The sequence below is a fragment of a genome, unplaced genomic scaffold (genome assembly GCF_019419815.1).
Source record: "Pyrus x bretschneideri cultivar Hongxiangsu unplaced genomic scaffold, Pyrus_bretschneideri_v1 Contig9, whole genome shotgun sequence".
Lineage (NCBI taxonomy): Eukaryota > Viridiplantae > Streptophyta > Magnoliopsida > Rosales > Rosaceae > Pyrus > Pyrus x bretschneideri.
This window is the reverse complement of record NW_025999831.1, coordinates 7,425,259-7,448,582: the sequence shown is the minus strand read 5'-3', so window position 1 is coordinate 7,448,582 and position 23,324 is coordinate 7,425,259. Positions and strand designations below refer to the sequence as shown.

At 37.8% G+C, this 23,324-nt stretch overlaps 1 protein-coding gene across 1 annotated transcript; it reads left to right on the top strand.

The window, feature by feature from the left end:
* Positions 1-190: 190 nt before the first annotated feature.
* Positions 191-3,709, top strand: LOC103933977 (ganglioside-induced differentiation-associated-protein 2). The gene is given in 3 exon segments (XM_009343679.3): positions 191-659; positions 2,352-2,616; positions 3,144-3,709. Coding segments are annotated over 3 exon segments (765 nt in total). The 5' UTR covers positions 191-409; the 3' UTR covers positions 3,394-3,709.
* Positions 3,710-23,324: the final 19,615 nt, after the last annotated feature.

Genomic DNA, 23,324 nt, shown 5'->3' with positions numbered 1-23,324 from the left:
AACCGTAAACCGGTAAGAACCGAATCGGAATCGGTGTAGACCGAACCGTAATGTTCTAGTAATAAATTTAAGTGGAACCACACCGAATCGAACCGTTAATATATTTCGGTTTCGGTTCCAATTTAGGGATGAAACCGCACCGAACCGCACCGTGCCCACCCCTAATGTTGATTATACTTTAATAGTAACCCTGTGTGCCCAAAGCTACATGAACCCGGTTACAACTTCAACCCCTGAATTTCTTCCTGCGCACGATCATCTATTAGATCTAACTACCTAATCGCATCAGCCCACGTGTCCAATCTCACCAAGGCAGTTCCACACAGAAACGCAAAAAGAAGCAGAAAGAAACTGCGAGAAAAAGAGAGAAAAATGCGAGAAAGTTAGCGATAACCAATAAAAATCAGATATGGGTAGCTCAGCCGCCGGAGAGGACTTCTCTGTGGTGGTTCTAGCGTCCGATCTCGGCATAGACGCGCGGCCGTTCTTGAACCACCAAGACAGAGAGATTGAAGAGCAAGAGAATTGGTACAACTGCCCTCAGAACCTTATCTCCGACGAGGACTTCTCCGACCTCGAGCTTTTGTAGTTCTTTCGTGTCCAAGGCCATGACAAGTTGGGAAATCGGATTTTCCGAATCGTGGGATAATATTTTCCTGGTAAACAAGCAGATCCTTACACTCTTTGTTTGCTTTATTTGTTGTTAAATTACCTGATTGAATGAACACTGATTTATCTGCTGAAATGCGAAGTTTTAGCTCTTCATACCTGAGTTAAGTGCTAAATAGCATGTTCTAGTTTATTTGGCATCTGGGGTTTGTTTGGTTTGGTAAATTTTCTGCGTTTGTTTGGGTAATTATAATTGGGGCTTATTAATTTTGGTGTGCTTTGTCAAGTTAAACCCCTTTGGCCTCGTTTTGGGCTGGTTTGGTATGTAGGATTGGGTTGGATTGGAATGCGTAGCTCTCTACTTTTAAGGCATATTGGAGGCTGAAGTGAATGATTTTTCATTTGGAGGGGATTAGAAGAGGATTAGACATGAAGAAAACTCATCCCTTCTAATCCTACCATTTTGGGAAGGATTGGAATGGATAAGTAATCTATCTTCTACCATCTAGCTGGACATAAAATTTTCATTTCTCCCCCAACGTACTTTGAAATTACGGAGTTATCTATTCCAATCCAATCCAATCCTACTCACGAAACGAGGCCTTTCTGTCTTGAATGTATAACCCACTATATTAAAGAAGTGTTGAAGGAAGAAATGAAAAAGTTGTGCCTAACTTGGAGGAAGAGGATAAATCAATCATTAAGGACACTTGTCCATTCCTATCCCACAAAATGATAGGATTAGAAGGGATAAGTTTCCTTTGTCTCCGGTCCCCTCTTAATCTCCTTCAAATAAAAATCTTCGTTCACCTCTGCCTTTAATAGACAATAATATAGTGGTTTATCCATTCCAAAACAATTCTAGAGACTAGACGTGTATAAAATGTTGCGTCTCTTGGTTTCGTTGTCTGTATTTTTATGTTTAGTTTATAAGTGGCGTCTATAAGAAATGGTTCATTAAATGGGCCCTTAAAGTAACTATGAACATTAAGCATGTCTAAACAACAGTGTGGGTTAAAATGACTGTTTTTTTCTTGAATTATGTAAAAACTAAACACTAAATGTTCATTAAATGGGCCCTTAAAGTAACTATGAACATTAAGCATGTCTAAACAACAAGCATGTCTAAACAACATTGTGGGTTAAAATGGCTGTTTTTTTCTTGAATTATGTAAAAACTAAACACTAAATGTTCATTAAATGGGCCCTTAAGCTTACTGAAACTGTGCTATGTGTTGAATAGCACACTCTATAGCATTTTTAAATTTTGAAGTCCTTATTTTAGCCTGTAGAGCATAAACCACCAGTCCCCATAATTCAAGCAGAACAAAGTGGCTTTGAGTTTTAACGTTATTGGGAAATTGAAAGAGATGACTAGATCGATTTCTAAAGGCTAGGTTTCCCTTCTTGTACCCTTCAATATTGAATTCTTAAGGTGTGGGGATAATCCAAATTAACGGGCTGGTGTTGGACATATGTACTGTTGTCAGTTGAGTAACTTGAGTTTTAGATTCTGAGAGTATTTCAAGATCGGGTTTGGGAGGAGCAAATTGAGTTCTACACATATATTGCAATTGCATCCCTTTTGGACAACGTTTTGTAGCACTTGTGTTTCTTCCAAAGTGGCTTCTTTCAGATCAATTTCTTTTGAATTTTGTCTTGGCAGGAAAATTTCACAATCTCTTGTTTTATTTGCCTTATTCTACTTTTGTGTTTTAATTTGTCGGATTATCTTTGTGCAGCTCCAGTCATGAGTGCAGATAGGTTGAAGAGGTATATATTCCACAAATTATGCAGTGAGCTTCCAGAAGGGCCATACTCCATTGTTTACATGCATAGTACTGTGCAAAAGGAGGATAACTCCCCTGGCATAAGTATCTTGAGGTGGCTTTATGAATACCTTCCATCATATTTGAAGGACATGCTTCAAGTTGTGTACTTCGTTCACCCTGGTCTCCGATCAAGACTTGTCTTTGCCACTCTTGGCAGATTTTTCTTAACTGGAGGGTGAGTATTTCATATATCTTGGATATATACTATAACAATACTGATTTCTCATTAATATAGGCATATGTTAGTTAAGGATAGTGCTATTCACACACCTATTTTTACCTCGCACACACCTATCTCAGTTTCCGGCCGTCGGATTGAATGAATTGAAAAAGATAAATGGACAAAAATTTAACAGGGGTGTGGTAAAAAGGGGTGTGTATAGCACTACCCTTAACTAAATACTGTCTTGAAACTTGGTGATTATTTACTTCATTGAACAAAAATTAAACATATCCGCCTTCGATATAAGTAGGATAGAATCATTTTTTGTTATCTTGGGGGTCGGTTCATAAGAACTTGAGGATTCGAGCTACACTATAGTATGTAGTCATGTAGGTATCCCTCAAATGACTTTATTTCCTTTAAGTAATTATCTCCCAAGTCAATCCCATGTCCAAGTTACAATCAACAGAGAATGAGTGATGGTTATCAATGAAATTTGAGAAGCAGGATGCGGCCTCGGTACATGTTTGTCCTAAAAGTTTTCTTTCTTTGCAGCCTAATTGGAAAATCAAGTATGAAAGCCGCCTGCAGTACCTTTGGGATGACATAAAGAAGGGAGAGGTTGAGATTCCTGAATTTGTAAAAAATCACGACGATGTTCTTGAGCATAGACCACTAACAGAATATGGCATCGAACTGAACCGTCTGCCCATGCTTGAGGTTCCGTCAACAGCCTACTCATTTGGAAGGTATGAGGAGAGATGGACATCAAGAGAGTATGTGTCCTAATTTGGTACTATGTAAACGGTCCTTCCCTAGTAATTGGGATTCAGGCGTCAATAAGCTCGGTTTGAGAAGTGGCTATGAATACATATGCATGCTTTGTATAGAATAATACTCTTTAGTGTTGAGTAAATTAAAATTGTTACTGCGTCGAGGCCTTGTTTCGTTTTATCGGTTCTATGTCCTAGTTAGATTCTCCCTTCTGTGTTTGAGAGAGTTCTCCTCGTTCCTTTGTGTTTATTTTGTACGCGGTAATGCTCAGATATGTTGGCCAAGGCCTCATCTGTAGTAATTGTTAATGGGTGCATTTTGGATTGTTCCAGTGAGGCATTTTAAAATCCAATCTGAATTCCAAATTTTTATCGTGTTTGGTAACATTTGGCCAAACAGTTTTTCGTTTTACGAATCAAAATGTGTTTGGACATTAAAGAATAACAATACAATAATAGTCTTTCCAGCTCTTAGAAGGGGTGGATAATCGTGGCTTGTCACTAATTGTCTTCATTTAAAAAAAAAATTATATATATATATATATATATAATTTAAAAAATATAAAACACAACCTACATACGATTCAATTTTAGGAATTTGACTATAATATTAATTGTATTTAACACATATATTATTTGGACGGTCAAATGTTAATTGTATTTTTTTTTTTTTTCATACAAGGGCTTAACATTTTTCCATCACTGTGGTACTTGCAGATGGTAATTGTAATACTTGGGCCAAAGTCCAATTCAGCCGGAAAACACCTAAAATTGGTCTCGATCCATCAAAAACCCTAAAGTTGGTGTTCTTTAATTTGTCGAATCTACAGCTTCATCGTCCCCAAACTTGTTTGGCCTTTGTTCCTGGGTTCAAGAGATGTCTAATGGTAGTGATGGTCAATGGAATACCCTTTAGAAATGGCCTATCGTCGTCGTGCACCCACGAAGCCCATTGGTGCAAACTTCACGAAACTGAGGTCAAATCATGTCTGTTTTTGGGTGGAAATGGAAGAGGGAAGGTTGATGAGTATGGTGGTGTTGTCAGGTGGCTCCAACTCACCGGAAAACCAATGGAAACGACAACGGGAGAAGTCGCCAGTAACGTGGTCAAGATCGGGTCAAGGGGGATCCAGTTTTCTTGTTCTTTTCCTCTCTCCTTTCTCTCTTTTCCTTCTTTCTGATTGGGCAACCCCCTTTCTTATTTCCCTCCTTTCCTCTTTTCTCGTTTATATCTTATTCTTTATAACTGTAAGATCCTACATCGCCCAGGGGTGAGGATCTTGTAAGCCTTATATGTATATTCCCATCTCTACCCAGCACAAGGCCTTTTGGGAGCTCACTGGCTTCTGGTTCCTTAGGTGAGTTCGCTCGATAGCAGTCCCAGGATGGGTAACCCACTGAGAAGTTCTCGTGTGAGTTCCCAGAAACAAAACCATGAGGACGTGGTCAGAGCCCAAAGCGAACAATATCGTGCTATGGTAGAGTCAAGTCTGGGATGTGGTGGGGGCTCAGGTCAGGATGTGATAATTTGGTATCAGAGCTAATCCTTGGGCGGAAGTGTGCCGACGAGGACGTCGGTCCCCTAAGGAGGGTGGATTGTAAGATCCCACATCGCCCAGGGGTAAGGATCTTGTAAGCCTTATATGTATATTCTCATCTCTGCCCAGCACAAGACCTTTTGGAAGCTCGCTGGCTTCAAGTTCCGTAGGAACTCTGAAGTTAAGCAAGTTCGCAAGAGAGCAATCCCAAGATAGGTAACCCACTGGGAAGTTCTCGTGTGAGTTCCTTGAAACAAAACCATGAAGGCATGGTCGGGGCCCAAAGAAGACAATATCGTGCTACGGTGAAGTCAAACTCGGGATGTGGTGGGGGCTTGGGCCAGGATATGACAATAACTCCGTTTCGAGAACGATTTTCGCCTACACATTTGTAGATAAAATATAACAATGACAATGAAGCATATAAGGATAAAATGAAGCATATAAGGATAAGATATAACAATGAAGCATATAGGGATAAAATATGTCCTCGTATAATTTCAGTTTAGCCAGCTAGAGCATTTTTGTCTTTTCCACATATCGAAAAAGTATTTGCTGTAAATATACATGTGTTGTAACTACAAATACGACAATGAAATACTTAATTTAATAATAACATCCAGGAACAGGATTTCACATTTTTGCCCCATTTGAATTTCATAATTAAATCACATATTTAAAAATAATCAGGGTATTACAAAACCTAAGACTTCTCACTTACATATGAAAAGGAATACCATGATTATGATATTTATAAGTTATAATGCTATTATAAAAATGTAGAATATGACAATATATTTAATTAAATCTGATCGGATCAACTTTTGTTTATATCCAAATTTGTTTTGTATTTCCTTAATTACATTAAATTTTAATTGATATAAATAAAACATTGGAGCCACTTAGTACTACGGTCTAGTTGTATTCCTCTTCACATGTAAGTGATAGATTTTAGGTTCAGTTTTCATCAAAGAAAATTTTGAACCACATTATTATGACTCACCTATTGTGAGGCTTAGTCTATCCTCCCCTATCTCTAATAAAGGAAAACTAACTAAAAGGGCATGAAAACTGTTGTACCATATATTGGGCCTCATTATTTAGGCTTCATTACTTAACCCAAGATTCATGTAGGAGGGGAGGAAACCCTTATTCTATAAAAGGGCTCCCTCACACTCACTTAAGAAAGGATAGAAGACTCGACGAGAGACAAGGGAAATAGATATAAGGGAAATGGGAGAGCAAACAGAATAGCAAAGAGAGCAAACATTGCTTCTATAGCCTCCATGTATATTCAACATTCATTTACATAGTAAAATGGAATCAACACCAGTGTAGACGTAACCTCAACTTAAGGTGAACCACGATATATTTTTTGTGTTCTTGTGCGTTTGTGTGATTCACGGTTAGATTTACGTTGGTCCAAGATCGACTCAATTTTGTGCATCAACATTTGGTGCTGTCTGTGGGAATCAATACGAAAAGTCATGTCGGTTCTCTTTCATTTTTTTCATTCCAACACCGTGAAACCCTCACAACCTCACCACAACCCTCCACCGATGAATTTGCACAACCTAAGAACCCAAAACCTCCCTCTTTGGCTTTTCCAGAAAACCTTCGCAGACCCCATCTTTACTCATAATCTCTCTCTTTAGCTTAAAGAAACACAGTCGCTCTCTTTTTCAAAGAAAAACAACCCAGCTAAGAAAAAAGCCAATCCATCCATCTACAGAGAAAGAACTCATTTTGAGTTTAAATACAAAGAGAAGCTTTGGCTAGCTTTCCTAAACACCTACACTCCTATATACTACAAAAGAACAATAGCTAAGTTGTCTTCATTTTTGTGGGTGCTGGGGAGAAGAGTCTCTCACCATCCGAAGAGTTGAAGCAGTAGAAAAAGAGTACCTATATTATTAAACCAAAGGGCTGAGCGCACGGTACAGCCATTGGCGAACCTAGTGACGGTGGTGAGCCCGTAGTTTCTTGCCGTGTACCCCGTGGACCTGGTGATCATGGAGAAGACAGTGACAACAGGTTGCTCAGGCAATCATGGTGCTCCTTCTCACGATCCCTGGCCTCGACGACCTCCGCAAGGGCCTCGTCACTGTCACCCTGACAAAGCGGATCCTGACCACACTCAAAAGGCTTGCTAGTGGGGGCCGAACCCTTGTCACCACCATCCACCGGTGGAAACACTCACGAAGAAGATAAGACTTTATCTTTCTTTATGTTTTTTCTTAATTATTTTATAAATGGTGCTCCACTTTCTCCAAAAAGCAACGGGTCGTAGCAAATAACCAAATTCTCTGCCTTTGAAAAAAAGGGTCAAATAAAGGAACAATCATTCCCCAACAAACATGATGATTATATCTTTACTTTTCCTTTATTTTATTTTATTTGCTGAAAGTGGATGTGAGTTGGCAGCCGAAAGTATACAAGCTAGTATGCATAGTCTGCATGATGTCTTTACTTTTCCTTTGAAATGATTATATTATAAATACTGTTTTGGCGGCTCTTGTTTGCAAACTTATCAACAGACGCTTGCGGCTTGCATGCAGCTCATATTATTTTATTATTTGCTGTCTGTGCCACATACACTAGGAGCAGCATTACAGGCCGCATACTAGTTGTTCGCACGTTACTTAATTTTGTTATAATATCACTAGTCTTTGTATCTTATTTATGGTTTATCACATGACTATTTCTCATAATACGTGGCAAATCTGACCAAATTACACTTTTTATTATTTGAATGTTAAGGTGACATAACTTTGGTGTTTCATGGCACGGGCTCTATTGATCAACATTGTTACTGATTTCATGGCACGGACTTTATTGATCAACATTGTTACTGATTAAAGAAGCCTACCAACTTATAGACTGACTAGCTGCATTCTTATGGTGACAAAGATTTAGTCTGAACAATAATCTTTTGTCTGACCAGACATTCGCTTGCTCAAACACTCACTTGCTCGAACACTCGCTCATTTGGACACCTATGTGCTTAGACGTTCGTGAGTTTGGACACCCATTCGTTCAGGCACTTACGAGATTAGACACCGTCAAACTTGGACACCCTTGAGCTCGAACCCTGACTCACGAACCCAACTTGTGGACCCAACTCAAAGACCCTACGTATGGCCCCAACTCAAAGACTCAACTTGGGGACTCAATCCGCCGATTCGACACATAGACCCAATATGCGAACCCGACAAACAGACTCGAGTTATGTCAAAAGTTAACTCATAATGAGCGCACACTAACATCGAGTGCATACTCGCAATGAAGAATGCCACAAGCCGAGCCATCTCGCAACGAGCATTGCCTCCAGCCAAGCAACCGCCTCGCCGCGAGCATTGCCTCTAGCCGAGCAGCCTTGCAACGAGTGCTACCTCTAGCTGAGTATTTCTTCACGTTAAGCACCGTCTCATGTCGAGTACTAGTTCTGGATGACATCTTAGTCACTTCAGCCCTCACATGGATTGAATTTGAAGTCTCCAACCAAAAAACTCTCTACTTCTTAACTTAAGACTTGGGGGACTTCTGTTGTACCATATATTGGGCCTCATTATTTGGGCTTCATTACTTAGCCCATGATTCATGTAAGAGGGGAGGAAACCCTTATTCTATAAAAGGGCTCCCTCACACTCACTTAAGAAATGAGAGAAGACTCGACGAGAGACAAGGGAAATAAACAGAGGGGAAACGGGAGAGCAAACAGAATAGCAAAGAGAGCAAACATTGCCTCTATAGCCTCCATGTATATTCAACATTCATTTACATAGTGAAATGGAATCAACACCAGTGTGGACGTAACCTCAACTTGAGGTGAACCACGATATATTTTTGTGTTCTTGTGCATTTGTGTGATTCACGGTCGGATTTACATTGGTCCAAGATCGACCCGATTTTGTGCATCAACAAAAACTTTAGATTTTAACAAAAAAAAAAAATCATGTTATAAGTTTATTTAATGGTTAATACAAAACTTAATATCAAATCAGCCCACTAAAACTGCCCAACCAAAATAATTTATCAGGCTTCCAAGTACTCCTAACGTCAAGTTTTCTCACCCGTTTATTTAGTTTGTTTCCTTCATATGCAGAGAGAAAGTCTATAAACTCATATTAATTTCTGTAATTTTCTCATTACATCTGCCATCATCCGATCTTCTTCTTCATCCAACTCTGAAAATGGTGATAGAAATCCTGATGGATGTGATAAACAGGAGCAGATCTAGGTTTGGAAAGTAGCGGAGATGTTGTATGAGTTTCCGAATCTACATTTCGTCGAAGAAATCTAGAGAGTTGGATCATCGCTGCCGTACCTAAGGTGCAAGCAGTCCAAGCATTACCAAATACATCATTCATCATCTGTTTATGCATGTCCCATTGGATCATCACTGACATACTTCACAACAATTGGTCCAAATTGATTGCCTATTGTTTTCCTTTGGGCTTTCACATCTCCAAATACAAATGGCTCAAAGTAATTTTAACTTCAACAAGTATCTTTATTCTATGATCCAAATGTAGCCTTCGTCCCTATTAACTTTTTTATGCACGCAGCCTAATAGAGAAGACCCAAAATTTCCTAATTGTGGTGTAAAGCAACAGATTATGTTGTAGAAATGTAATAATGCAGAAATGATGATGAAGGTTTTAGAGAGATAAGGAAGAGAAATGAGTTGTTGTAATATTTTCTATATGTTGAATTATAGTCATTACATTTGTTATAAATTCTCCTATCTAGCTTGTTCACTAAGACACCTTATAACTGCCTTAATCTCCTTATAACAAACCTACTAATCCATTGACACATGGCACACTATCTGACCATTCATTATATACTGTTAACATCCTCCCTCAAGCTCAGGAGGAGGATCACGAAGCCTGAGATTGCAACAATGAGCACGGAACAATGGTGCAGACAGCCCCTTTGTCAAGATATCAGCAAATTGCTCATTAGATGATACAAACTGCATGTAAAGTAATTGTTTAGCAACCATTTCTTGAACAAAATGCACGTCAATCTCGATATGTTTGGTTCTTTGATGCATCACTAAATTGCAGGTAAGAGCAATTGCTAATAAATTATCACAAAACATTGTTGATGGAGTTGATATATCAATCTGTAGAAATGCAAGAATCTATTTTATCCAATCAATCGCAGTAGCTGTTGTAGCAATTACTCTATACTCAGCTTCCGTTGATGAGCGAGATACTGTATTTTGCTTCTTGGATGACCACGAGATTGGATTGGTCCCTGAGAAAACAACAAATCCAGTTGTGGATCTTCTATCATTGGGATCCCCTGCTTAGTCAGCATCACTAAATGTATTCAACTCCAACTCTCCTTTCACATATTGAATACCATAATGTTGAGTCCCTTTAAGATATCGTAATATTCTTTTGACAACCAAGTAATGTGACTCTATGGGACAATGCATAAACTGAAAAACCTGAGGCACATAAAATGCAATGTCAGGTCTTGTGAAAGTGAGATATTGTAATGATCCCACTATACATCTATATAATGCAGAATTATCAAATGGTGTTCCATCATCTTTAAGAAGCCGATTCTGAGGCAAGCAAGGAGTATCACAGGGCTTTGACTGATGCATTTCTTTCTTTGTCAATAGATCATTAACATACTTATGCTGAGATAGAAATAACCCTTCTGCAGTTTGTGTAATTTGAATTCCAAGAAAATAATGGAGGGAGCCTAGATCCTTGATATCAAATTTGGTTGCCAATACAAAAATGACTTCTTGGATAATAGTTGTTGCACTCCTGTGATGATTATATCATCCACATAAAAGAGGAGGATGACAACCCTAGAATCGGTGTGTTTGACAAACAATGAAGTATCTGCATAAGTTGTTTGAAACCTCAGAGAAGGCAGAAAATTAGTAAACCTTTCATTCCATGCCCTTGTGGCTTGTTTGAGACCATATAAAGACTTGTAAAGTTTGCATATTGATGATGAATACATAGAATCCACAAAACTAGGAGGTTGTGCCATGTATACCTCTTCTTGCAATATTCCATGCAAAAATGCATTTTTGACATCAAGCCGTCTTAAACCCCAACCAAACTGTGCAGCTACTGCAATAACAATTCTCACTGTAGTAGGCTTAGCTACAGGGTTGAATGTTTCACCATAATCTATGCCTGCCTCTTGATTGAACCCCTTGGACACAATCCTAGCCTTGTATCTGGAAATAGTTCCATTGGCATGCCTCTTGATCTTAAAGACCCACTTGCACCCCACAAGATTTATGTTTGATGGTAAAGGAACCAATGACCAAGTTTGCTGAGAATATAACTCTTGTATTTCCTCCTTCATAGCTTTAAACCATACTGGAGATTTCAGAGCAGATTTGTAAGAAACTGGTTCAATCTGAGATAAATCCACTTTTGCATTCTCAGAGGCCATGGCAAGGAATGCTTTCTTCTTGACAATTCCACTATTTGATCGTGTTTGCATAGGGTGTAAGTTCAATGGAGGGATAGGAAGAAATACTTATAAAGTTTCTGGTTGAAACTCAGGAACCACAGGGATGGCAGAGGAAGTACACTAAGGTGAAGTGCCAGTAATGGGTTGTCTTGTGTCTTCTGTTGATGTTGGCTGAGATAAATCCAATGTATTTAGGGAATTATGAAACCTGGCATTGGCAGAGCTAGGTGTAACACTAGGGCTAGACACAAAAGGATTTGATGGTGCGCCAACAATTGTATTTTTACTAGTAACAAATACTGAACTCACTGGAATTTCAGAACTAGACTTCTGTGAATGGATATATGACATTTGGACAAGAGAAAAATATAGGAAATCACACTCATCAAATATAACATGTCTCGAGATGTAAGATCTTTTTTAGCTAACTTCAAAACAAATATATCCCTTGTACTTAGATGCATATCCCAGAAAAATACATATTTTGGTTTTAGGTTGTAGTTTGCTACTAATATAAGGCTTTAATAATGGGAAACATGCACAACCAAAAATCCTTAAGTGTTGAACATCTGGAACAGATTGAAAAAGAGCCTCAAATGGTGACTGGTTATTTATAGTTGATGAAGGCATCCTGTTGATAAGGTATATTACAGTTTGACAACCAAAAGACCAAAAAAATGCTGGTAGGTGTGCATTCTGTAGCAATGTGATTGAGGTGTCAACAATATGCCTATGTTTTCTTTCTGCATGTCCATTTTGCTCTGGAGTATGAGGACATGATATTTGATGAGTGATTCCTTTATCTATCAAGAAGGATTGAAAAACATTACTTGTATACTCCCCACCCCCATCACTCTATAAGGTTTTAATAGAGACTACAAAGTGATTGAAAATGAACTGATATAACCTAATAAACACATAACAAACTTCACTTTTATTATGCAAAGGAAATAGCCAACAATATCTAGTGCATTCATCAATGAATGTCACATAGTGTTTATAACCATCAATAGAGGTACAGGGAGCAGGATCCCATACATCACTATGCACTATTTCAAAAGAAATTACATATTTAGACACAGATAGGGAAAAAGGTAACTTGCTGAATTTTCCTTGTAAACATGATTGACACAAAGAAGGTAATACATCAGAAGGTACTGGAATATTAGATTTTTCTAAGTATAGTGGAGACAATGGAATAAGAGGGGTGACCTAATCTGTTATGCCAGAAACTGGAATGCACTTGTTGTCTGAGAAATGCAGCTTTAAATCTTTGATGCTTGAGCACAGTTGGTCTTGATATTGGTATTGGATATAGCCCATTACTGCACTGCCCATTGTACAGAATCTTCCCCTGTGGCTTTATCCTGAATCCAGAAATTAAAAGCATAAAAAATTAGCCAACAATTATTATCGAGACAGATTCTGTGCACAGATAACAAATTTTGAGTAATTCTTGGAACATATAACACTCAATTAAGCTTCAATTTTTTAGTAGGTGCATGAATGACAGATGAACCAATATGTGAAATTGATAAACCTGCACCTTTGGCAGTTTGAATGGTCTTTGTGGATAGGAAATGAGTAGCCAAAGAAAGGTTCTGCAAGTTTGTAGTGAGATGATTTGTTGCTCTTGAATCTGTAAGCTAGAACTGCTGAGAAGAGGCATTTGATGTTGGAGTGGATGGTGAGGAGTTTACACGCATTGCAGTCATTTGAGGGTGGTGCCAGAAATATTTGCATTTCAAAAATGGAAAAACTGAGTAGTGTGATTCTTCTTGCCACAAATCTGACATCTTTCAACTACAACAACATCAGTATTTCTGAATCGACATGTATCAACAAGATGACCAAATTTTCCACATATTTGACAGGTTGAATGTGATGGAGATGCACCAAGAATACCGGAAGCGGAAGTATTGTAGACATTTCTAGAATTTCCAAATCGAGAATTAGTATTATAGTTGAATTTACCTCTGCCCTTGTTCTTGAAGTAAATAGGCTGAGTGGTTGTACCAAAAAACCAGAAGACTGAGTGCTCGAATACCCTTGACTTGAAGAACTCCCTTGATTATGACCACCAAAATGCTTGGAACCAGATACAGAATTCTTGGCCACCATTGCAGAAAGAAATGGTGTAACAACAATATTCTAAACCATTGTTTCTTCCGCAAGCAACTGAGATCTTAGGTCCTTGAGAGAGATTACACTCTCTCGGCCTCGAATGATGGATCTGATGGTATTATATTCTCCTGATAATCCATTAAGAGTTAAGATGACAACATCATCATCTTTGAAATGCACTCCTGCAGCTGCCAAATAATCATAAGCTTCCTTGATACGCTGCAAGTACTGGGATATGGAATCAGGGCATTTCTTGATATTTTGTAACTCATACTTTATTTGGAGTATGGTTGCACAAGTAACAATGGAGAATTGTTCTTTGAGCCGAATTCACAGTTCTCGAGCACTTATGCTGCCAATGACACGCGCTACAGCCGATGGGGAAAGTGTGACAGTAATAAGCTACATTAAGGCTCAATCATGCATTTTCCAGACCTTATATGCATCTGTTTCAATTCTTGATGATGAGTCCCTAGAATCGACATAAGACTTCCCAGATCCAGAAGAATTAAACCTTACAGGACAAGGATGAAAACCATCCAAGAACCCCATAATTCCCTGACCTTCAAGTAGCAATTGCATCTGAAAATGCCAGGTAAGATAGTTGGAATCATCAAGTTTAACAGTGACCGACGTAGGAAAAGTAGAAATAAGAGAGGTGATTGGCGATTGCACAATTTGTAGTTGGTTGGCAGTCACCATTGTAGCTTGTTGAAGAAAAATTCCCACAGGAAATATATCAAACACTTGGCGGACACGATTGTAAAGACGAATAATCACGAGATAGGGAAACTATTAAAGTTCCAAAACCCAGAAATCCAAGATAACAGAGAAGAAGAAGAAGAAGATCTTAAGCGGCGGAAGTACAAAATCCAAGATCGAGATAACCTTTCAAGCAAGAAGAGCTCGATCGGCGAATGATAACATTTAAAGCAACATATTATGTTGCAGAAATGTAATAATGCATAAATGATGAAGAAGGTTTTAGAGAGATAAGGAAGAGAAATGTAGAGAGAGAGAGAAATGACTTGTTGTAATAGTTTCTGTATGTCGAATTTCAGTCATTACATTTGTTATATATTCTCCTATCTAGCTTGTTCACTAAGTCACCTTATAACTGCCTTAACCTACTTATAACAAACTTATGAATCCATTGACACATGGCACACTATCTGACCATTCATTATATATTGTTAACATGTGTTTGTCCTAGTTGTAGGTTTTATTTATTTTAGTATTATCAAACTTGTGCCTCTCTCCTCTCTCGATTTTTCCACCCTGTTTTTAGTTTTCAATTCAAATTCCACCATTTCTCGAATCAGTTGAATCGATTAAATCCGATAAGCATGGGTAAGGGTCTCAGTATCAAGCCTCTAGAGCTTAGTCTCTCCTGTCAATATAACACGCTCTCTTTCTCGTTTGATTAGTTTCTTGTTTAAGAGATTTGCATATGCAATTTCGTTTCTGATTACAATTTATGGTTTTGTTTTTGTTATTGAATTTCTCTAATTGAATTAATGATGAAGGTTGAGATGGCGGTGGCCAGGAAGCTGAAGTTGTTGTGTTTAAAGGGCAAGTGATCGAAAAGGAGGTCGAGACTCGAGAGCTTGAACAAACGGTCAAATCTGTTTCTTCATGCTTTTTACTTTTTAGTTTGTTAAGTGCTTCATTATCTGGCACCTCCTCTTTAATATGAGGGATGACTTTTTTATTATCTAATTTTCTCTTAAAATTTATTTTAATTATTTTGCTAGTACATACAAATCTTAAATAGCTTATCAAAATCATCCAATTTCCTTGTGGCTTAACCTCTTTGTGTCTTTTAAAGTCCATTCATCTTAATTGTTGATTAAAAAAAATGCATACTGCAAGAAGCTATTCGAGCAGTCATCACGACAGAATAATGTCAGGATGGGTAGTCTAGTTGAATTTGCAAGATTGCATTTGGGATTTGGGATTTGCATTTGGAAGTGATTAATTTTTAGTACTTGGATGATAGCTGAGAAAAATTAATTGGAAAAATATTTGCTGGAGTTTGCTTGGTGAGTATTTGGATGATAGGTTTATCCGTTTCCAGTATTTGGTGAAGATGGGACACAATGTCTAGGTCTATTCGTAGAACAACAGCAAAAATAACCCACTTTAATTCTGAAATTGAACTAAGATAACCCACATTTTTCTGGAACTACAATAAAATTACAACTATTGCTAAAACTGAATCAAAATAACCTACACTATTTCTGGAACTACAGCAAAATAACTAACATTATTTCTGGAACCGAACCAAGTATCCCATACCATTTATGGAACTACAACAAAACTACAATTATTTCTAAAACCGAAACAAAATAACCACACTATTTCTGAAACTAAACCAAAATAACTGACACTATTGCTAGAACTAAAACAAAATAATTCACAATATTTTTGAAACTGAACCAAAATAACACATACTATTTCTGGAACTACAACTAAGTTTCAATTATTTCTAAAACTAAACCAAAAACACCCACACTTTTTATGAAACTTAACCAAAATAACCCATAATATTTCTGAATTTGAACCTAAATAACCCACACTATTTATGAAACTACAACAAAATAACTAACACTATTTCTAAAATTGAATCAAAGTATCCCATACCAATCTTGGAACTACAACAAAACTACAACTATTTCTAAAACTGAAACAAAATAACTCATACTATTTCTGAAACTAAACCAAAATAACATACATTATTGCTGGAACTACAGAAAAATAATTCACACTACATCTGAAACTAAACCAAAATAACTTACACTATTTCTGAAACGAAACCAAAATAACCTATACTATTTCTGAAATTAAAATAAAATAACCCACACTATTTCTGAGACTAAACCAAAATAACCTATACTATTTCTAGAACTACAACTAAATTACAATTATTTCTAATACTAAACCAAAATAACCCACAATATTTCTAGAACTATTGCAAAATAATCCACACTATTTCTAAAATGGAATCAAAATAACCTACACTATTCTAGAACTATAGTAAAATAGCATAAATTATTTCTGAAATTGAACAAAAATTATATATACTATTTCTGAAATTGAATCAAAATAATCCAAATTATTTTTGGAAGTGAACAAAATAAATATTTTCTAGAAATATAGCAAAATAATCCACAATATTTTTTGAAATTGAACCAAGATAATGCACATTATTTCTGGACAACCGCAAAATCGCACACTATTTATGAAACTGAACCAAAATAGCCCACACAATTTCTGGAAAGGAAAAAAAAACACACAGTTAACGAACCAGTTTTTTTTATTATTTTTTTTAGAAAAGTAGTGCAAAAACATACTATTTCTAAAACTGAACTATTTCTTGATCTTAAAAAACTAGTAGTGATCAAGTGCAGTGAAAACAAAATAATTTTCTTATAGAAACATTACTAAGTTTATGGATCACAAGCATGCAAACATTAATTTGAAATAAGTAATTAACAAGAAAATGAGATTAGTACCTCTCATCAGGTTATGGATCTCGATAGTTTATATATTGAACAAGGATGGTCTACCATGTCCGCCTTAAATCTTGTTTAGGATTGAGTGATTTAGGGTGACACAATGGTGTGGTTGTGTTGGGTCTTTATTCCCTATATCACTTTGAAGTACTTTATTTGTATTATGTTTTGTTGGTTGTTCCTTGGTGTGGAACTCCTTGTAATTTTTTGGCTTTGCCCTGGTTATAAATCCAGTTTACCAAAAAAAAAAAAAAAAGGCTTATGTCTAAACAAATATTAACTCAATTCAAATAGTTGGTAAAACATAATTACTCCACATGGAACGTAGGTCCCACAAGTAACAATTGATCTTTAATACATTGACTTGAAGTCCGAGCTCCACCCTTAGACCCTTGGGTTCTCTATAAAATCTAGTCTACCAATCGACCTCCATAATTCAAACACTCACTTCTCTTCCGTCCTCAGCTCTCACACTGACTGAAAAGCTTAATCGATCAAAATGAGCGCAGAGTCCGTCTTTCGATGGACTCGTCGTCTTCCTCCTTAGCTCATTCAACTTCCTCTCTGCACTTAGCCATGACAACCTTTGTTGGTGCCTCCCTCATCTCCACTTCTATATTCACAAGTATAGCGTCAACTAGTTTCTCGAGCATTTCATTGAGATCTGCTATAAGCCTAGTCGAGTTTCTGGCAACCACACCGTGATCGAAGCCGAGGAGGAAGTAATTACAATAAAGACGAAGAGGAGCGAGGGTTTGATTCTAACAGCGAGGTTGCTGACATGAAAAATGGTCGAAAGATGCGGACGAGGTCGGTGGAATATAAGGCGCTTCACTCATATAGGATATCATTTTTGTTGCATTGGCTATGAGGAACGACGATTGGGTGAGGAAGAGGAAGCTAGGTTCGATCGGCCACCTAATTTTGGAGCTCCACGGGTTTCTCCTTCGTTGGACAAGCTCAATTTCGTTCTGTAGAAACTAATTTTCCTTGATTATTACACCATCAATATACAGTGTATATACACACACACACACACACACACACAAAAGTAAGTAGCTAATACGCTACGGTTACATCTTAAAGACCATAAATATACACATAAATATGAAGTTACAACATAACGGACAATTGGCCAATATTCTATAATTAGTGTCATTAACTATTGTAACTCCCTAACATCCCCCTGCAAACTTGACACTGGCGAAGAGACAAGTTTGGAAATAAGACGCCCAAAACGATTAGCAGACAATCCCTTGGTAAAAACATCTGCTAGTTGATGAGTAGAAGGGATGAAGCAAACTCGGTGACTGCCCGAAGTGACATGTTCTCGAACAAAATGATAATCAATAGCAATGTGTTTGGTGCGAGCATGAAAAACAGGTTGGCAGCAAGATACGTGGCAGCTAGATTGTCACAATTAAGAATAATTAGATGTGTGAGAGAATGCCGAAGTTCATAGAGAAGACCTTGAATCCATATAGTATCTGCACATGCATAGGCTAAGGCTCGATACTTAGCTTTGGCACTTGAACATGAAACAGTACGTTGCTTCTTTACACTACATGAAATTAAATTAGGTCCGAAAAAGACACAATACCTAGTAGTGGACCAGCGGGTATCACGACAACCTGCCCAATCCGCATCTGAATAAGCAACAATAAATGAGGAATTTGTAGAATAGCGAATAGGGAGGCCATATTCAAGTGTACCTTTGAGATAACGTATGATGCATTTGACTGCTTCATAGTGAACATCAGTGGGAGATCCAATGAACTAAGAAACATGTTGTACACCATATGAAATGTCGGGACGAGTTATGGTGAGATATTGGAGAACACCGATAATCTGTCAATATGGGGTGAGGTCTGACAGGGAAGTACCATGAGTGCGAGAAAATCTGCTCTTAGACGACATGGGTGTAGAAACCGGTTTACATGCCAACATGTTACTGCGTTGAAGGACATCAAGAGCATATTTAGCCTGATTAAGATGAATAGAACCTTTCTCATATGTAACCTCAATACCAAGAAAGTAATGAAGTCGACCAAGGTCCTTGATGTCAAATTCAATGCCAAAAGCATTGATAAAAGCTTGTAAATAGGACTGACTGCTACCTGTGAGCACGATGTCATCAACATAAAAAAGCAAAATCATCTTATGAAACTGATCCTAATATACAAACATGGAATCATCAGAGCGGCTTTGAGTAAAACCAACACAAATCAAGAATGAACCAAAACATTGAAACTAAACGAGGTGCTTGTTTAAGACCATATATAGCCTTGTGAAGTTTGCAGACATGATTTGGTCGGCTGGGATCAACAAACCTAGGCGGTTCTTTCATATAAACTTCCTCAGATAAGGCGCCATAGAGAAAAGCATTCTTAACATCAAGTTATCGAATGGACCATCCGGAACTAACTGTAAGACTAAGCACGATTCGAATCATAATTGGTTTAATAACCAAGTTGAATGTATCAAAATAATCGACCCTATCTTGTTGGTGAAATCCTTTGGCCACAAGATGTGCTTTGTGATGCTCAACAGTGCCATCGGATCGCCATTTGACTTTGAAAACCCATTTACAGCCAACTGGGTTTTGTGTGGAGAATGGAGGAACCAAGAACCAGGTACCTTGTTTGAGAAGAGCATTGAATTCATCATGCATGGCTTGCTTCCATGCTGAAGATCAAGCAGCTTGAGTGTAGCATGTGGGTTCAACATTAGAGGCGAGTAGTGTGGTCAGGGCGTGAGAGAGATGGTAATGGGTGGAGAAATTGGCATATTTAGGATTTGGTTTGAAGATTCCTGATTTAGAACGAGTTTAAATAAAAGATGGATGGTTGGAGATTCATGGGAACGGTGATGTATCAGGAATAGGGGTGCTGGAAGGCGGTAGATACAAGATGGGTTCTAAAGAAGTTGCAGAGAGGAGAGACTGGGTGCTAGGCACGGGTTGAAAAGTCTGGTTAATGGGATTGGGAGTTTGGTCTGATTAATGAATTAGAGTTGAGACAAAAATAGGACTTAAGTCTTGTGTTGTAGTGGTGGGCCTTGGAAAAGAATTTCGGTCTAAGCAAAAGTCAACAGATAGAAGGATAAAGTCGGTGCTCATGACAGATGTGGAATGGTCAGCAGCACCAAAATAAAATTTGGCTTCATGAAAATTCACATGACGAGAAGTGTAAAGTCGACCCATATGAGGATGTAGACAGCAGTAGCCTTTATGACGATCGCTGTAACCTACAAAGACACACTCAAGATAGCAGGGTTGTAATTTGTTAGAAACATAATTACCAAGAAATGGGTAACATACACACCCAAATGTCCAAATGAGTGAGTAATCTGGATTGTGAGAGAACAATTTTTGATATGGAGAAGCCTATTCAAGTAATGGAGTCAAAAGTCGATTGATTAAGTAAACAGTTGTACAAAAGGCTTCAGCCCACAAATGATGAGGCATTTGAGTAGTAAGAAGAAAAGTATGACTCATGTCAGTGATATGACGATGCTTTCGTTCAGCCAAACCATTTTGTTAAGGTGTGCGTGGACAAGAAAAATGATGCACAATTCCATTAGCGGCACAAAATTGCTTAAATTGGAAGTTATCATATTCCTTACCCCCATCATTTGGATTTGTTCAATGGACAAAGAGAATTGATTTTTGACATACATGACAAAACTGGAAAAATGAACTAAGACTTCAGATTTGAGATGCATTTGAAAAATCCAAGAGAAACGAGTATAATCATCTGTAAATAAAACATAATAACGGAACCCAGAAGTAGAAATAACTGGAGACATCTAAACATCTAAATGTATTAATTCAAAAGGAGCAACAGAACTATGTTCATTAGAAGAGAAATGAAGCCTAACAAATTTGGCCAAGGCACAATGGCTACAAAATTGATTTGCCAAACATTTAAAATCTAAAAAGGACTGAGAAACAAGTGTGCGAAGCACTTTATTGGACGGATGACCGAGACGATGATCCAAACGGAAGACGACACAACTACAGAAGCAAGTGCAACCGGTGAGGTAGACAAGAGCGTTGGAAGAACATGATAAAGACCATATTTACATTGGCCTTGAAAAAGAAGAACTACAGTGGTTAAATCATAAATTGTATAGCCCCATGGAAAGAATGTAATGCTAACATGAGAATCTTTAGTATATTGAGCAATGGATAACAGATTTTTATGTAAGGAATGAACACGAAGGACATCGGAAAGATGGAAAACATAAGTACCAGAAGTGAAAAAGACATTACCAGAATGAGTGATGGGGAGGGAAGTGCCGTTACCAATAACAACTTGGTCAGAAGAAGATTGTGGAATTGAGGTAGAAGCCGAGCATGCATCATGAGTCATATGATTGGTAGCTCCAGAATCAAAGTACCAATTGGGGTCGGTTGAAGAGGCAATATACATACCAGCAAAAGCACGAGGTTGAGGACATCGAGTAGAAAGATGACCATGCTGTCGGCAATTCTAGCATTGCCGAAGAGGAGGCGAAGGACCTAAGAGGCCTTGAGAATGAGCCGGGTTGAGTGGCGGGCGGACATGACCATATCCTTGTGTAGAGGCAACATCAGGAAAACAAGTGGGTTGAACACGGGTTCAAGGGGTGCAGGTCTGCGTGGATTACGAGCAGAGAGAAAAGTACTTGATTGAGCGTTGGCAGTCATCTGCACGGTCAACTCTTGTTGAGCCTCAAAGGATAAAAGACGAGCTCGAAGATCAGAAAAACTAGGCAGTGGCATGAAATGGAGAATAGCCGTAACAAGCATGCCATATTCGGGACCTAAACCACGAAGAACAAAAGTGACCAAATCAGAATTGGATACAGGGTCATTGATGGCAATCAGTTGATCCGCAAGATTCTTAGCATGAGCAAGGTAGTCGGAGATCGACTTGGTACCTTTTGTGATAGAGAAAAGATGAAACTTCAGTTAAGCCCCATTAGCAAGAGATTGCTGCGAAAAGTTCTGTTGAAGACAATCCTAAATATCCTTAGAGGTAGAGAGACCAACCACTTAAAGAAGAATAGTTTCAGACAACGTGGCACGAAGAATGCTGATCAGACTTTGATCAGTTTGAAACCAAGAAAAGTAATCAGGATTAGGTTGTGAATCTTGTGATGTAGTTGGAGGGTCAGAGGACTTGTCAGAAGAGTAAGTGGGAGCAAGAGTGGCAAGTGGACATGGGAAAAAACCATCAACAAAACACCAAAGATTTTGACCAAGAAGGAAAGGTTTGACTTGGCTTTCCCATATTAGATAATTGGTGTCAGTGAGTTTCACAAAAACAAGATGAGAAATGTTGGGAATAGAGAGAGGATGAAACATAGAGGAGGAAGCCATGAGAGAGAGAACACAAAGAATGAGGATCAAACGAGGCTTGTTAGAAACTTGATACCATGTAGAAATTGATTTTCCTTGATTATTACTCCATCAATATACAGTATATATATATATATATATATAGTGAGTAGCTAATACTCTACGATTACATCTTAAAAACCATAAATATACACATAAATATAGAGTTACAACATAACGGACAATTGGCCAATATTCTATAATTAGTGTCATTAACTATTGTAACTCCCTAACATATTCCCTTGGGTTAATTTGAAAGTAAGAAACCATTATCATTGAATTTGAATGGTGATTGGAGCATAAGTAAGGGAAAAGGAAGTTTCCTTTAAACAAAAACAAAGTTTTGTGGGGACGGTGGAGTCCATATGATCATTTCATGTTTAATAAGGTAGTAAGATTAACTAACGAAATGGGTCTTCTGTCAGGGGTATTGCTGGAAAAAGAAAAATTGGTTTTGCATGTGGGGTTGATTCTTAGTTATGAGGTTTAAGTATTTTTCTTTATTATATTATATTTTGTCATTTTTCATTAATTTTTTAGCCATTTACATTAAATAAAGTTAGTAGATGTTTTTTTTTTTTAAAAATAAACTTAGTTCCACTGTAGGCCTAATTAACTGAGTGATCTAAGGAATAGAGAGAGAGGGGATCGGCAGCAACAAGAGAGAAATAGAGAGATTTAATCTTGAGGTGTGTATTTTGTCATCCCCTTATGCCTTATTTATAGTAGTAGGAAGGGTAGAATTTGTAGAAGTTAGCGTCCTCTTACGATCCTTTAGTTCCATAACTTCTGGCAAGAGCGTGCTGATAATGTGTTGTATGCCTAATTAACTGAGCGATCTAAGGAATAGAGAGAGATGGGGCCGGCGGCAACAAGAGAGAAAGAGAGAGATTTAATGTTGAGGTGTGTGTTGTATCACCCCCTTATG